This window comes from Sinocyclocheilus rhinocerous, unplaced genomic scaffold (genome assembly GCF_001515625.1).
Source record: "Sinocyclocheilus rhinocerous isolate Xijiao unplaced genomic scaffold, SAMN03320098_v1.1 scaffold1, whole genome shotgun sequence".
In the NCBI taxonomy this organism is placed as follows: domain Eukaryota; kingdom Metazoa; phylum Chordata; class Actinopteri; order Cypriniformes; family Cyprinidae; genus Sinocyclocheilus; species Sinocyclocheilus rhinocerous.
Genome location: NW_015638974.1, coordinates 1,140,676 through 1,157,120, shown reverse-complemented (window position 1 = coordinate 1,157,120; position 16,445 = coordinate 1,140,676). Strand labels below are relative to the sequence as shown.

At 34.8% G+C, this 16,445-nt stretch overlaps 1 protein-coding gene across 1 annotated transcript in view; it reads left to right on the top strand.

Annotated features, from left to right (window-relative positions):
* Nucleotides 1-1,263: 1,263 nt before the first annotated feature.
* The window catches only part of LOC107750467 (neuronal acetylcholine receptor subunit alpha-7-like), a 35,201-nt gene continuing 20,019 nt past the window's right edge, over nucleotides 1,264-16,445 (top strand). Inside the window, exons 1-2 of the mRNA XM_016565835.1 lie at nucleotides 1,264-1,321; nucleotides 3,749-3,888. Coding sequence (XP_016421321.1) covers nucleotides 1,264-1,321; nucleotides 3,749-3,888 — 198 coding nt within the window. The remainder of the gene's footprint in view (nucleotides 1,322-3,748; nucleotides 3,889-16,445) is intronic.

Here is a 16,445-nt window from a genome sequence, read left to right as displayed (position 1 = left end):
CTTAAATCTAGATACAAGACAAAAATACTAGGTAAGAATTTATTTTTTGCTGTGTACATGTAATATTACTGAAATAAAAGGCCATGAAGTGTACTTAAACTTCGTAAGGTTACTATGTTCCTTAACACACTGAAATTAAAAGTTTTATTTTAAAGTACATTTTAAATAATAGTTTTAATAATTTGTTGTCATGCTAGAAGTACCCACTTATTTTGATGTCCTGACTAATATACTAAAGCACGTGTGCAGTGCTTTATGTCAGTCAGTATTACATTTAAAATATCGTAATACAAATATATTTAAATACAGTTTCAATAGAAAAAAAAATAGTTTACCATAATGCTTGTCAGTATATTCAGCAGTACACTTAACAATATTTCAAAGACAATACAAGTAGTTATGAAATTACATATAAAGATGTACTTAAGTGGGTCAGAAAGCACTCTACCGTTCACTTAATTGCTTTTAATAAATTTAAATTATAATTTTTAATTTTCATTTAATGTTTAATTTTCATTTGATTGCAATTAACATGTAATTAAGTGTCCAAAAACATTATATTCAATTTGCATTTTAAGCATATTCTTTTAATTCTTTAAATTCTAAATATTCTTTTCGTAATAAGTTAGTGTACTTCTTTTCCACAAGGAGAAACACGCAAAGTTTTTCTTAATTTTTTATATATTTCATAAAATTACAATGCACACTAAAAGTGGTAAAATATCAAATTCGAGCATGATATGTATGTTTTTGTCTTTTAAATGGTAAATAAATATTCTATTTTCTATTTGTCAGTCTAAAGAGTCGGGTGACATCATAGTATATTGCAGAAAGAACTGCAAAAAATGTCCCAGATTGCTCTGATTATGTAAGAGAACAAAAGAGAAATTAATGTGTTGCCTTTGATGGAATCTGTCATTTCCTCGCAGTAGGGACCTCGTTAAGAGTGTCAGTCATTCTCGTCATGGGCTGTAATCCTGTAGTGTCATAGTGTTAAATCCTCTGTTGCCCCTCTATTGTCGGTGCTCCACGCTGTGTTTGGTGTGTTTATGTGTGAGTGACACTATTGCCAAAAATTGTCTTTTGTCTTTTAGAAAGTAAACTTTCAAAGCAACTTTCCAATAGGATTTTTACCCTGGGTGTTTACAAGCCCAGCCTGTATCCTGCTGCTCTGCTTATCCTGTATCCAGCAGCTATCACTGTTCCTGCAGGAGCAGGAGATTGAAGTCTCTTTCTTTAACAAACGCCCATGCATTGACATGCATGCCTGACATTTCCTTTAATGGAAAGGATTTCAATAAAACGCCAGTGCGCGGCAGAGGTGTGGTTATGACTTCTGCGAAATTGTTTCTGCAAGTATCAGCCATTAGAAATGCTAGGAGAAAAGAACACCATGCTGAATCAAGAAATAATGTTTAATGGTATATGGTTCAGTGGTAATTAAAAGGAAGGGCAATGTGTGCTCTTATTGAAGCACACATCAGCTCTTAGTGCAGCTTCTTGTGTTATCTGCCCATTTAAGGTTTGGCTGCTTTATCTGTCTGTATGGACCACAGAAGTGCAAAAAGCCAGTTAGCGCTGCTAAAATGTTTCCATTGATAATTGCAACTTTACTTGGTTTATTAAAAAGCACGTTCCTTGAAGATTAGAAGTCATTACTGACATTCTGACCTTTGTTCCAGCAAGTCCTGTGAGGTTTTTTAGTTCATAGATTAATTTAATAATTTTATATTATTCTATTATTCTAGCATATTTTAAAATTTTATTTGAAGTCATTCTATTAGTTCATTTTCAGTATAAAGTCCAAGATCATTGGGATGATGTAGCCAGCAATAAACTCAGTCCTTTAAAACACAGTAAAAAAAAATTTTTTTTCGAAGTTGTAAATTTAGCAAAGACAATTGGTGTATGTTTTACAAGAAAATACTGTACTATTTATTTCATTTGTTTCATTTTTTAACTTTGTTTAATTCAATGTGTGTGTTTTTTTTAGTGAAAGTAAACATGAACTGACAAATTGACATTACTTTGAATTAACAAAAATAATACATTTAATTAAGGCCAAATGTAACAAGCATTTATAGAGGAAAGTAAAAAAAAAAAAACTTGCTGCAACAACAACAAAAAATATGCTACAATAAAAACTAACAACTAAGGGCTTCTAATTGGCAAGAGCCAGCTCTAAACATTGCATCTTCTTAAATCATTTGACAGATTGATTCTTAAACAAATATTTGAACATCAAAGTTTACATTTTTCTATTGAACTGTTGTTTCAAAAACACCAGTGATGATTTATGTGTACCCAGAGATTAAAATCAGCGCATATTTGTTGGTTGGCAGGTTTGACATTGATATGATGCATATCTTACATCAGAATGCTGATAGTTTGCATCAGTGCATTCATTCAAAACTCATGTTGAACAGATTTTATGTGAGCTGCATATGGTTTGCTCTGTCTCTCTCTCTCTCCATCATAGCTTCAAGCTCACATGATGCATATCTTACATCAGAATGCTGATAGTTTGCATCAGTGCATTCATTCAAAACTTGATTCATGTTGAACAGATTTTATGTGAGCTGCATATGGTTTGCTCTGTCTCTCTTTCTCTCCATCATAGCTTCAAGCTCACGCGCAGATACACAGAACATACGCTGCTCTTAATTTCCTCATGTGCATTATGAGTCAGGAGTGTGTGAATGATGCCTCTCGCTTAGAATGTGAATGGGTTCCTTTGATTTATGACGGAAATTCTGCTTATATAACAGTATAACCATACTGAATCTAAACATAGACATCATCACAGATGTTCCAAGAAAATTCAATTATCCACACTGAATTATCCTGGACTGCTAATATTATGTCATTCATTAGTTTGTTGAAATTTTCCGTTTCATCTCTCCATCTCATCGTGTTTTTACATTTGAGCAAATCCCATCAGGGCGCTTTAGTCCATCTTTGGAAGGAGTGTGTCAGTTATGAATATTTTATACTGCTCATACGCTACAGGTTTACGCATTCTTTTTTCTCTCAGAATGTCTCCTCTATGTGTTTTTATCTACAGGACAACAGCAAAGTCTCTCATGGTATTAGTCTCAGTTACTGAGTCGCCTATCAGAGCATGTGGAAATCAAATCCATCTAACGATTGATTAATAATTTAACCCAGAACCATCTGTCCGTGAATTCTGTCTTGTTGGGATAGTTAGCAATATTCTGTCATTATTTATACTCGTTCCAAACCATTATGACACACAAAGGGAGAATTATAATGTCCATGCAATTATCGTCAAGCCTCGGAAAAGGACCATAAAAGAATCATGAATGTGGTCCACAGGACTTTGTATATGTGCTATAGATGTTTTTAGGAGCCACATGATAGCTTTGTGTGAAGAACAGTCCAAAGTTTATGTTGTTATTCACTGATATTTTTGCCTTCCGTTGAGCAATTAAACACTTGTCATGAACAACTGTTCAAATGACTCTTTGAAAAGATCCAACTAAAAGGAATTCATTCATAAATACAACATCGCTACTCATGAACTCTCATGAACGCACAAATCATTTTATTATACTTTAATGGTTCTTCATTTTTTAAGTTGTAATTATAACTGCATGGGAAGAGTGATCAGTACATTCCTCAAAATGTCTTTTGTGCTCCATAAAAGAAAGTCATACGGATTTGGAACTACATGAGAGTCAGTAAATAATGATGACATTTTAATCTCTTTCTTTCTTTCATTCAATAGACTCGTTACAGGGGGAATATCAGCGGAAGTTGTATAAGGAGTTGATGGAGAGCTATAACAGACTGGAAAGGCCCGTGCTCAATGATTCTGCACCTATAGTGGTGGAGCTGGGACTCACACTGCTTCAGATCATAGACGTGGTGAGTGTCTGCATCTGCTTCTCTTTCATGCGGTCTTCCTTTCATGATGCTGGTTTGCATCGCACCATGCATATTCCACTTCCCAGTGTTTTCAGTGGTGATTTGCAGCTGCATCCATCCTTTACTACTGCATCCACTGATTTCAGTTTGATTAATAAGACTGTTTATGGAGTGTGATGAAGGTCATTGTTCTATGGTTCGCCATCAAGATCAAATTAAAAAGTGTGAAAAGCCTTGAATTGATATGAGGATTCAGGTTGTACTCCTGTGAAGAACAGGCAAAATTGTTTTAAAATGACTTCATAAAATCCCTGAATGAACAATATTCACTCTTACTACCAGTCTGTTTCAAATTCTTCCATTATAGCATCTATAGGTACAGATGTACATTATTTACAGCCATTCTTGCATATCCAAGGACTGTCCTGGGTCAAACAAATGGCCTTTGAGGGTAAAATCCACAGTCTCCACACAGACAAAGCTGGTTGATTACATAATTTGCATTTCTTGTTTACAGGCGATACCTCTAAATATAAACATAGTGATGCATTATATATGTGCATTCTGCAATAAAATATCAAATCATAAATGAGTTTGTTATAATTATAAAACAATGGATCTAATGTGCTGAACTACACTTGAGGTTATTCTGCTAGGAGACCTGCACTCTTAAAAATAAAAGTTTGTTATTTGCATCTATGGCTTCATCCATAGAATCTTTCCATTGCAGATGGTTAAAAGATAGGTTCAAAAAAGTCCGTCCCTCGGGGTAATTTTGACCCAAAAAGTTTTTTCAAAAATTACTTAACACAGTTAGATTTGAGTAATCTGGCGGAGACCAATGAGTTTATATCATATTTATATTTTTAAATATATATTATATATTTATTTCATATTTATGAAGTTTTATGATTATGCATATGTTTAGGTTATAATTCAGTTAGAATTGTTTTTTTTTAAATGTTTTTTATTATTTTGTAATGTTTCAATATATATTTTAATCCATAAACAACCAAACTGAAGCTTTAAGATTATCTAATTTCTCATGTTTCACTTGTTTTGCTCAGTTAAAAATCTCCATAGGGTTCTATAGGCCCCTGTAGTGGCTGTAACCATAAAATGCACTTTTATGTAATTTTTCTCCACCAGATGGCATCAGCGACACTCAGTGACTCAATTCCAAGGCCATCTGTTGGTTTTTGATGAAACAGGACTGAAATTGTCTTTCTTTTTTCTTTTCTTTTTTGTGAAATAATGTACAAAAACGGCTTATTTGCTTATGTTTTCTTAACATTTTGACCCGCATAGGAATGAATGGAATTTACGAGAAAACTGCATTTTTCATTACATTTGATTTTTTTTTATATATATACAAAATCTGAAATAATCCAGTAAAGATTTATACCCAAACAAAAATATCCAGAATAAAAGGTAAATATGATAAAAATCACCAAAAAAGAATAGAAAAACCTACATAAAAAATTAGAAAAAAAAAATAAATAGAACACATTGTAATGTTTTTCATGTTTCTGCTGGGATATGACTGTCATTTTTCAATTTTTTTTTACTTAACACAGTTAGATTTGAGTAATCTGGCACCAAAAATAAAATTAGTGTAATTGTTGGCCTTCGGGTCATTTTGACCCGCGAGGGACACTTTTGTTATAGGTTCGGGAGGGATGGATGAGGGTTAATTATATACTTTATCTTGTGGCTAACCTGTCCAAAAGTAGCCCATATATTTTATTATTTTTCATCATCAACTGTTAACATCAATAGACTACTGATTTTTTTGTTTGTTTGTTTTTTTTACATCAAAGTGCTATGGGAAGTCCAACTAACTTAACAATTAACAATATTCTGACCTGCTTGAGTACACCACTTAACTAAACCACTAAACCCTTTAATTTAAGCAAACCTTTACCAACTACAGATTTTTTTTTCTAATATCAGAGAACAAAACGGCTTTAACTCACTAGATAATAATTTAACTTAAAAAATAAAAAGTGGAGTTCTTACTGAATTTTGAATTCAGCAAGTCACGTCATGCATAATCATGACAAATCATTATATGTAGCTGTTTTTATGTTGTAATACTTAATTGCAATAATTTTTTGGAAGCAACCCAATAAATTCATATAACATCTTACCTTTGGAGACTGGACAAATAGGATAAAGGCTAAATTGGAGGTTGTCCTTAAGAGCAATACAAAATATTCTAACTCTTTTTTTGTTAGACAATATAAAGAAGATGCCGTTTAGAAGATTCTTTTTCCTTAAGATAGTTTTGTGAATCCAGCTCCAGGTGAAAAGTTTATTTTCTCTAGAAAGTCTTTTTGAAGACACTGTGACACATTTTCCTTTTTCATTTTATCTCGCTCTTTTTATATGCCAGACGAATACATATGTTGGTGTCTCATCAAAGCAGGAGTCCCTGAGCATGAAAAAATCAACATGAAACATTAATAAGATCACATATTGGCTTAATAGCTGTTGCTCTTGACAGTTTATGCATATCAGTCACATAAGTATGTAGGCAATGAATAAAGTGGACAAAATAGATGGAAAACAACACATTAATATCAAGGGATTATTAAGTAGACGGTGTACATTTTATCTTCAGAACTATTTTAGTTCAGTCTTTCCCAAACCATTGTGCTGCATCTCCCACTTTTTGAAAGCATTTTCAGTATACATATGGTTAATCCGGCTCGGGCTTCTTGGGATATAAGACCTAAACTATATGCAGTGATATTAAAACATCAGTGAAAACACATACTCTGCACTTTAGATTTTACCCTAAAGGATTAATGAGGTTTAGGTCTGCTGATTTGTGAGGCCATCGAAGGCATGTATCACCATCCTTGGGTTTACAAGAGTCTTGAATTTCACTTAACAGCATGCAGTTTAACTTTATCATCCTGGAATATGGATACATCATGAGTGCAATGTGTTTGCATGACAGATTATGCTGTGAAATGGCTGATGACCATAAAATATATATGCAGATCACTTATCAGATTTGAAGTCCAAAGTGTATCATTTCTGTGAACCTGCTACAGTAGGTGTTATATAGAAACCACACAAAGAATAACCACATCCTTTATGCAAACAATACAGAAACTTAAAAAAAAAATGAAAATGAAAATGAAAAAATAAAAGTATGCATGCCTGACTGTCCAATTTCCCCTGTCCCAAAGGCCCCGTCACCCGGCTGAAATCTATCTCCATTCACCCATCACAGCGTGTGAATTATGAAATATCTGTTTATCCTGCGTGTTAAATCATGGCTGCCGTGGCGTGGCTCTTGCGCAGCCCCAGATGGCGAGAGGCCCATAGGCTATGACTGGGATGCTGTGAAGCTGTGAACGCATGAGTTGTTCGCAATCAGCTAAGGGGGGCTGGGGGTGGCAGCTGCCACACCGTTCTACATCACCATAGTGCCGGGAGGGTTATGAGTGTGAGCATAGGTGGACTGTGAGAAACAAAAGCTGAAAAATCCTTGCCATTAGAAAAGGCCTCTGTTTGATTTGTAATGCAGTGTGTCCATTACATTACAACATGGAATAGAGTTTATGTGGAAGAAAACTTTCCTATATCAGAAGTGGCTTAATTGGAAGGTAAATATGATAAAAATCACCAAAAAAGAATAGAAAAACCTACATAAAAAATTAGAAAAAAAAAATAAAATAAAAATGTTCCAATATAAGCTTTCTGGACCAAAAATAAAATTAGTGTAATTGTTGGCCTTCGGGTCATTTTGACCCGCGAGGGACACTTTTGTTATAGGTTCGGGAGGGATGGATGAGGGTTAATTATATACTTTATCTTGTGGCTAACCTGTCCAAAAGTAGCCCATATATTTTATTATTTTTCATCATCAACTGTTAACATCAATAGACTACTGATTTTTTTGTTTGTTTGTTTTTTTTACATCAAAGTGCTATGGGAAGTCCAACTAACTTAACAATTAACAATATTCTGACCTGCTTGAGTACACCACTTAACTAAACCACTAAACCCTTTAATTTAAGCAAACCTTTACCAACTACAGATTTTTTTTTCTAATATCAGAGAACAAAACGGCTTTAACTCACTAGATAATAATTTAACTTAAAAAATAAAAAGTGGAGTTCTTACTGAATTTTGAATTCAGCAAGTCACGTCATGCATAATCATGACAAATCATTATATGTAGCTGTTTTTATGTTGTAATACTTAATTGCAATAATTTTTTGGAAGCAACCCAATAAATTCATATAACATCTTACCTTTGGAGACTGGACAAATAGGATAAAGGCTAAATTGGAGGTTGTCCTTAAGAGCAATACAAAATATTCTAACTCTTTTTTTGTTAGACAATATAAAGAAGATGCCGTTTAGAAGATTCTTTTTCCTTAAGATAGTTTTGTGAATCCAGCTCCAGGTGAAAAGTTTATTTTCTCTAGAAAGTCTTTTTGAAGACACTGTGACACATTTTCCTTTTTCATTTTATCTCGCTCTTTTTATATGCCAGACGAATACATATGTTGGTGTCTCATCAAAGCAGGAGTCCCTGAGCATGAAAAAATCAACATGAAACATTAATAAGATCACATATTGGCTTAATAGCTGTTGCTCTTGACAGTTTATGCATATCAGTCACATAAGTATGTAGGCAATGAATAAAGTGGACAAAATAGATGGAAAACAACACATTAATATCAAGGGATTATTAAGTAGACGGTGTACATTTTATCTTCAGAACTATTTTAGTTCAGTCTTTCCCAAACCATTGTGCTGCATCTCCCACTTTTTGAAAGCATTTTCAGTATACATATGGTTAATCCGGCTCGGGCTTCTTGGGATATAAGACCTAAACTATATGCAGTGATATTAAAACATCAGTGAAAACACATACTCTGCACTTTAGATTTTACCCTAAAGGATTAATGAGGTTTAGGTCTGCTGATTTGTGAGGCCATCGAAGGCATGTATCACCATCCTTGGGTTTACAAGAGTCTTGAATTTCACTTAACAGCATGCAGTTTAACTTTATCATCCTGGAATATGGATACATCATGAGTGCAATGTGTTTGCATGACAGATTATGCTGTGAAATGGCTGATGACCATAAAATATATATGCAGATCACTTATCAGATTTGAAGTCCAAAGTGTATCATTTCTGTGAACCTGCTACAGTAGGTGTTATATAGAAACCACACAAAGAATAACCACATCCTTTATGCAAACAATACAGAAACTTAAAAAAAAAATGAAAATGAAAATGAAAAAATAAAAGTATGCATGCCTGACTGTCCAATTTCCCCTGTCCCAAAGGCCCCGTCACCCGGCTGAAATCTATCTCCATTCACCCATCACAGCGTGTGAATTATGAAATATCTGTTTATCCTGCGTGTTAAATCATGGCTGCCGTGGCGTGGCTCTTGCGCAGCCCCAGATGGCGAGAGGCCCATAGGCTATGACTGGGATGCTGTGAAGCTGTGAACGCATGAGTTGTTCGCAATCAGCTAAGGGGGGCTGGGGGTGGCAGCTGCCACACCGTTCTACATCACCATAGTGCCGGGAGGGTTATGAGTGTGAGCATAGGTGGACTGTGAGAAACAAAAGCTGAAAAATCCTTGCCATTAGAAAAGGCCTCTGTTTGATTTGTAATGCAGTGTGTCCATTACATTACAACATGGAATAGAGTTTATGTGGAAGAAAACTTTCCTATATCAGAAGTGGCTTAATTGGAAGCAGCTTGTAGTTTTAGGGGACAATACAGAAGTTTGGAATTTGATAGGGGAGTGGAAGCCAAATAGTTAATGATCTAGGTTCAAATCCAGGCAGGGTTGATCCCGCCATTCTGGAAAGTTGCTGCAGATATTCTTCCAGCTCTGTGGACAGACCCTACAACAGATTTTTAGGGTGTTTTGTTTACTATATAAAAATCTTTTTAAAAAAGGAAAAATTGTGTTTATGGTAAAACAAAAAACAATCAATGTATGGGGTCAGCGGGTCAGGCAATTAACATTAAAATAAGCATTGTTTCAACACTTAAACATTATACATGTTGTCATGAGGGTGTGTGAATAGTGTGAATCGACCACATAATGCCGATCATTTGTATTATATACTCACCAGAAATAGGAAACAAGAAAGAGGCTGTTTACATTAACAGGAGTCAGTAACTCATAACCAGAAGTTCATCCACATAGAATAGTATTCCCACTACAAAAAAGGATGATTTTAGGCAAATGTACAGCTTAAATCATAAACAGCTTTTTTTGCTGAATAATTAATGTGAGTGCTTTAACAAAAATATTAGGTTTACATTTCTGCTTTTAAACCTCCTGGAGCACTGGCCCGAGCATTAAGGCATTACTGTAACCACAGGTATAAGCTACAAAAAAAAGGCAAAGGGACAAGTTTAGTTCATTTTCTATGATAGTCAACATGCTGTTAATAATGTTTGACTTGTTTTCAACCGGGAACTTTCCGTTAAAAGAGGTCTTGTGGAGGTCAAACACCATGTATTAGATTCAACCCTTTGTGTATGTGTTTGCATGTCCTCATAATGGTTCAGCAGACACCTTACGTGAATTCTGGGAATGCAGACAGCAGTTTCTGAGGGAAGGTTCAATTCAGGGCAGGAATCTCTCACACTCACCGTCTGCCCGGAGAACCTGTGACCTCCATACTGTACAGTCCTGTCTCACTCACCGCCTGGCGTCCTCTAACCACAAGACAGCCAGCTCATTCGTGTCAAGATCAAGATCAAAAAGGGTCGAGTCTGAGTCAAGACCAGGAGAGAGTCGAGTCTAAGACGAGATCGAGACCAGAAGTGGGTTTTCAAACAGGGTTACTTTCTATAAAACTGAAATGAAACAACAGTTTTTCCACAACTTTGGTCAGCATTTGCATGCACTCTCTCTGTCTCTCTATTTTACATATTCACACTTTCTCTCTCTCTCTCTCTCTCTCTCTCTCTCTCTCTCACACACACACACACACACACACACACACACATACATACATGAAATAATAAAGACTTAAATTTCAGTTTGTTCACACAACAAACCAGATTTCGTGAGAAAGTACTGCATTTTTAATTCAAAAATAACAAAGTAATGTAATGTTTCACAATCTCCATGGCTCAATAAATATTAAACTGCTAATGAGCCCTACAAACAATGTAACAATATGCTGCGCATGCACCCCATACAACCTACCGAGACCAATATAGGCCTATTGCTAATCAGATGTCAAATACAGAGCACAAACTATTAAATTGGACTATTGAGCTGATACATTTCAGTAAGTTGTCCTGTTTCTTTCAACATACCTTCTTGATGTTCATTCACGTTTATTATCAATATTTTCGACTCAGCTCTATTAAAGGGGTCCTATTATGCTCTTTTACAAAGTCTTGATTTTGTTTTGGGGGTGTACTAGAACAGACTCTCATACTAGGTTGTTCGAAAAACACATTATTTTTCACATATTTTACATTATTACAACACCTCTCTCCCCAGTCTGGCTCGAATGGTTCCTGTATCAAATGAAAACCCGCCTTCTGAAATCTGAAATGTGCTGTGATTGGTTAGCTGGGCCAGTGTGTGCTGTGATTGGCAGCACTCGGCGCCTGGTCGGGAAATGTCATGGCTCTTACCATAGCCACCTGGCAACATTACAGACTAACTAAAGTTGAAAAAGTGAAAAAACATAATAGGACCCCTTTAATTAATTGACTTTTTTGACTGGTATCAGGAATAAGTCTGATTCATAACTTGTTAAAATCCAAGTCAAGACTGAATTTAAATGCTTAAGAGTCCATGACAAGAATAAGACCTTGAACTCGAGTCCAGTTTTGAGCACTACAGTACATAGCAATATATGAGTGGAGTGACTGCAATTTCCCATCCTCAAAGCATTCTGTAATCACTCAACTTCAGGGTTTCCATTTCCCATTCCATGCTTGTTCCCTGCTCACTGGAAAAAGAAACAAACAAACAAACACACAAAAAAGTAAGTTTTCTCTACTGTTTATCACACATTTGCACTGATACCTCTCCACGTTTTCTGTATATCAAATCTGAAATCATCTTTGATTGTTTGCTTCACTCGTTTGACTACACATCTGAGAAGACGCATTACCCACCTTTGGATTTTATTCCAAATATTAAAAGAACATTCATGTTTTTCTCAGCACGTCTCATTAACTTCCTCAACAAATCTCCACAAACCTTGTGTTTACCCATTGCATTCGTCATTAAATTTGACAAAACAGTTTGATTATTTTTACTATAATATTTCACAGATTCCATCATTCCTTCATTCTGATATTTATTAATGTGCACATTTATTGTTGCTTGACACATTTTTGCAGGCGAAATCCAGTAGGAATCCGTACATATATATCCATACATCTATATACATCCATTATATATAACAGGGCTGCCCAAACTCGGTCCTGGAGGGCCGGTGTCCTGCAGAGTTTAGCTCCAACTTGCCTCAACACACCTGCCTTTAAGTTTCTAGTATGCCTAGTAAGAGCTTGACTAGCTGGTTCAGGTGTGTTTAATTGGGGTTGGAGCTAAACTCTTCAGGACACCGGCCCTCCAGGACCGAGTTTGGGCAGCCCTGATATATAATATATATTTTTTCTATGTTACTGACAGAACAGTTTAGGAAGGGTAGAACAGAAAGGATAGAATAGTTTAAAAACTGCACACAAGCACTATCACGCGAGATGTCAGAGCATATGAACAGCCCACTGGGTAACACCTCTGACATTAACATTGTTTTTAACTAATGGAAATTCTTGCTGACTTCTTATTGTATTATGGGTTGCTAACATGTTATGGTCATGATTAATACAATCCTCGAACGAGTGAGCACACTCAAAGTCTTCCAGAATGCTCCTCGCTCCAAGCAAAAATCATGCACGCTTTGCTCACATACAGTACTGTGGTGAATAGAGAATGAGAAAGATAGAGAGAGGGAGGGTATAGATAGATAGGGCCTAGAATAGTAGCTCCAATTCTCCATAGTTCCGCTCCATTGTTCACTTCCTTGTATCGAGTGCATATTGCTAGAATCACATCCTCATGTGACAGTTATTATTATATTCTCCATTTAAAGAGCCTCCATACTTATGGATAATCTCCTGTCATCTGCAATGTGTGTTCATTTCACAGTTTTCCATATGAAAGATTCAATTTATCGGTTCACAGAGCGAAAACGCTCACACGCCCCTTTATCTCAGTGCGATCACAATAATCAGTCAATGCTCATTACCGCAGGTTTTCATGTGTCTCATTTCCTCTAAGTACTGTAGAAGTGTTTATTCACAGAGTTGTGGTGGACAGTCTCACTGTACAAAAGCAGATGCAACTCTTGACTTGACTAGTTAAACTCATAGTTGGTTACTGACTGTGATACAGTCTGAACGGGTTGATGAGTGAGTCATGATGTTCCAGAAAAAAAACAAGGTTGGTTTACACTACACCAGTCTACAAAATCAGCATTAAATAAGCAGCTTATGAACTCTTAATCTTAAATGTGTTGGACAAACAATTTACAGTATGCAAGAGACTGTGATTGAACACTGAGTGATAAAATCACAATGATTAGCTGTGCATTACAGGGATCTCTTGTGTATTGGCAGATTAACTGTAATAGTGTTCACAGCAATATGCTGGCAACTTTGTATGCTGTTATTTTTGCATGCCTAGTTAATAACTCAACCACATGTATACAGGTTATAACAACCCCTCAGACAAATAGCTCACCCCTAATTATTTATTCTACATTTTATTTATTATTAATATTTTAATAACATTTCCCATGAACTGTAAAGTACAAACTTGCACATAAGTACAAGTAATGATGTAACTATGATTAACAGCTTATTTTCTTCATGTGATACAGTGCAACTAATTAGTCTGTAATTACACTAGCTGGGAGAACGTTAATCAAATGTAAATAAGGTCCAAATTCCCAGTCAAATGGAACACTAATTACTGCAGTAATGTCTTCAAATACACTATTACCCCACAATCAAGAACTACATAAACAGTATTTTTTTTAGAGTAATTGTTTGAATCATAATCTTATTACAATATTGTTAATACAATATTTTATTGTAGCAAATTCTGTAACATCCTGGTAATTTTTTAAGGTGATGGAGATATCAGCAAATGCCCTTGTGAAAAAAAGTGTGCTTTATTGAATGTGCACTTATAGTGTACTTAAGCTTAAAATAATAATTTTAAAAAATGTCACTTTCATGACTGTTTCCTAACACACCTTTTAAAAAGGTGTACTTTGTAATAATGCCTTTAATTAAAAGTTTTAATTTTTACAGTTTTTACTGCTTGATTTTTAAAACTCTAGTGTGTTATTCAATATTACATTTATAATATTAATATTAATTTATAAATTAATAATATTGACTTTTTGTAATTATATTTGTAATGAAGTTGCAGTTTAATATATTTTTATTTATATATAAAAAAATAATAAATTGCAACTTCATTACAAATGTAATTACAAATATATTTAAATATTTAAGATACAGGTGTCACTTGAAATTACATGAAAGTATATTTTAGTAAGTTACTTTTTAATCACTCTTTTTAAAAGTATCTTAATGTGGTCTCTTTTTCACAAAGGTGACTTAAATGTAAGTGAAATGTAAGTCAATGAAATGCATCTTCATCACTTAAATCTGTATATAGTCAAGAACTCTCAGACAGCATTTTATTGCTCTTGTTTTAGACAAGCAAAATGATTTGAAGCTCATATAGGCAGCTGCCTGAGGCTGTGCTCATGTTTCAGTGGGTTTCAGTTAGACTTTGGAGTGAAACTGTGATTTATGAGTACTGGCATATACAGTATATGCAGGAATAGATGTTTGGAAAAGCTTAGTCGTCAAGGTCTAATACATAAATGCAGTAATAAACAGTATACTGTGTTTCTGTAAATTAAGCACAATACTCCTGTTTACAATGTATTGGGCAGCTGCAATGAACTTTCTTAAGCTTCAAATACACTAATCACTGGTTTGAAAGTTTATGAGGTTGATGGAATCAATTCTTTGAAAGATAATTGTTTTCCACTTTATATCTGTGGAATAATCAGTACATATTACTTTTGGATAGACAGAAAATCTGATTGAAGTCTACACACATTTCCGAGGACATATTCTGAGGACTTTTCCACACTATTCTGACATAAAACTGCATTTTTGTAAAACATTTATAGAGAGGAATTACTTTTAATTCAACAGTTCACCAGCGGGACTCTCATAATAATCCACAACGTCTTGAAAAAAACACAACAACAACAGTCAAAAGACCTTAAACCTATATTAATATTTAATGTCAAACCATTATATTACATTATATTTTATTTCCCATTATATTGGGTCATGTTTTGATCAAGCACGTATAATTACACAATGTAACAAATATTTGTTGCACTTAATTTTTTTTTCTGGTTCTTCTGTAATTCTATGGTGCCAATTATTATTGTACTATTTATTTTCACGTAGCATCAATATTTTGCTAAATATTTAGGTCAGGTAAATTTTAGAACTGCTATCATTATGAAACATTGGTTTAGTACAGAGAAGTTTTTGTACTAAATTGGCATGAAAATTTTTTTTTTTTAAGATCTTTTGCTTTTGAAAGGATGGGAGCATTCTATACATTTCTGTAATATTCTAGTGCTTTCTGGAACATTCCAGTCATAAAAGACAAAAATCATCCAACGGACACTTCTGAAGTTTTTGGTGACTGACTTTTGCTAACTGTTTATGTCAAACTGTTATATATCATACTTTGATATATACTGTGGTACTGTATGATTAACATATTATACCATGATATTTACTTGATACTCCGGGGCAGTGCAAATATTATACCAAAAACCACGGAATCACGAACATGGTAACACATAGTAAAACCTACTTTTTTATGAGTGAAACCCTTCCTAAACTCAATCAAACAGTTTTCTTTTTTAAAATCGAATTCATTCTATTATAGTATCTTTAAAACTGTGTTGACACTTTATTTGGAACCCCTCTGAAGCTGATGCTTTGTTCGTATCGGTCAGTTACTTATTGAACTATAGCGGAAGCCAGAAACAAGAATATCTAATGGTAAATTGATGACACTGTGGATCATCGCTGGTCCAAACTGAATGAAATGTGAGGAAATGAGAGCTGACACTTCTCAGAATGAAACAAACGTCTTTGATCATTCAAAGCTGAATGTTCCAGAGCTCACATAAACACACACACAGATTCTGACACAGATCGATGCATGTCGAAGTGAAGCTTTAAAGCCCAAGAGGTTTACTGTGAGATCTGTATTGTAATGGTGATTGTCACATTGTGAAACTGCTTTAAGGTTAGATTGCTCCTATTCATTGGATGTCATAGCGGGTCTCTTTTGGCCTTATCTCAAATGCTCCAAAAGGCAAAGTCTGCGGTTGTGTGTGTGTGTGTGTGTGTGTGTGAGAGAGAGAGAAGGAGACAGATAGAGAGCAAATGGTACACAAAGGGCA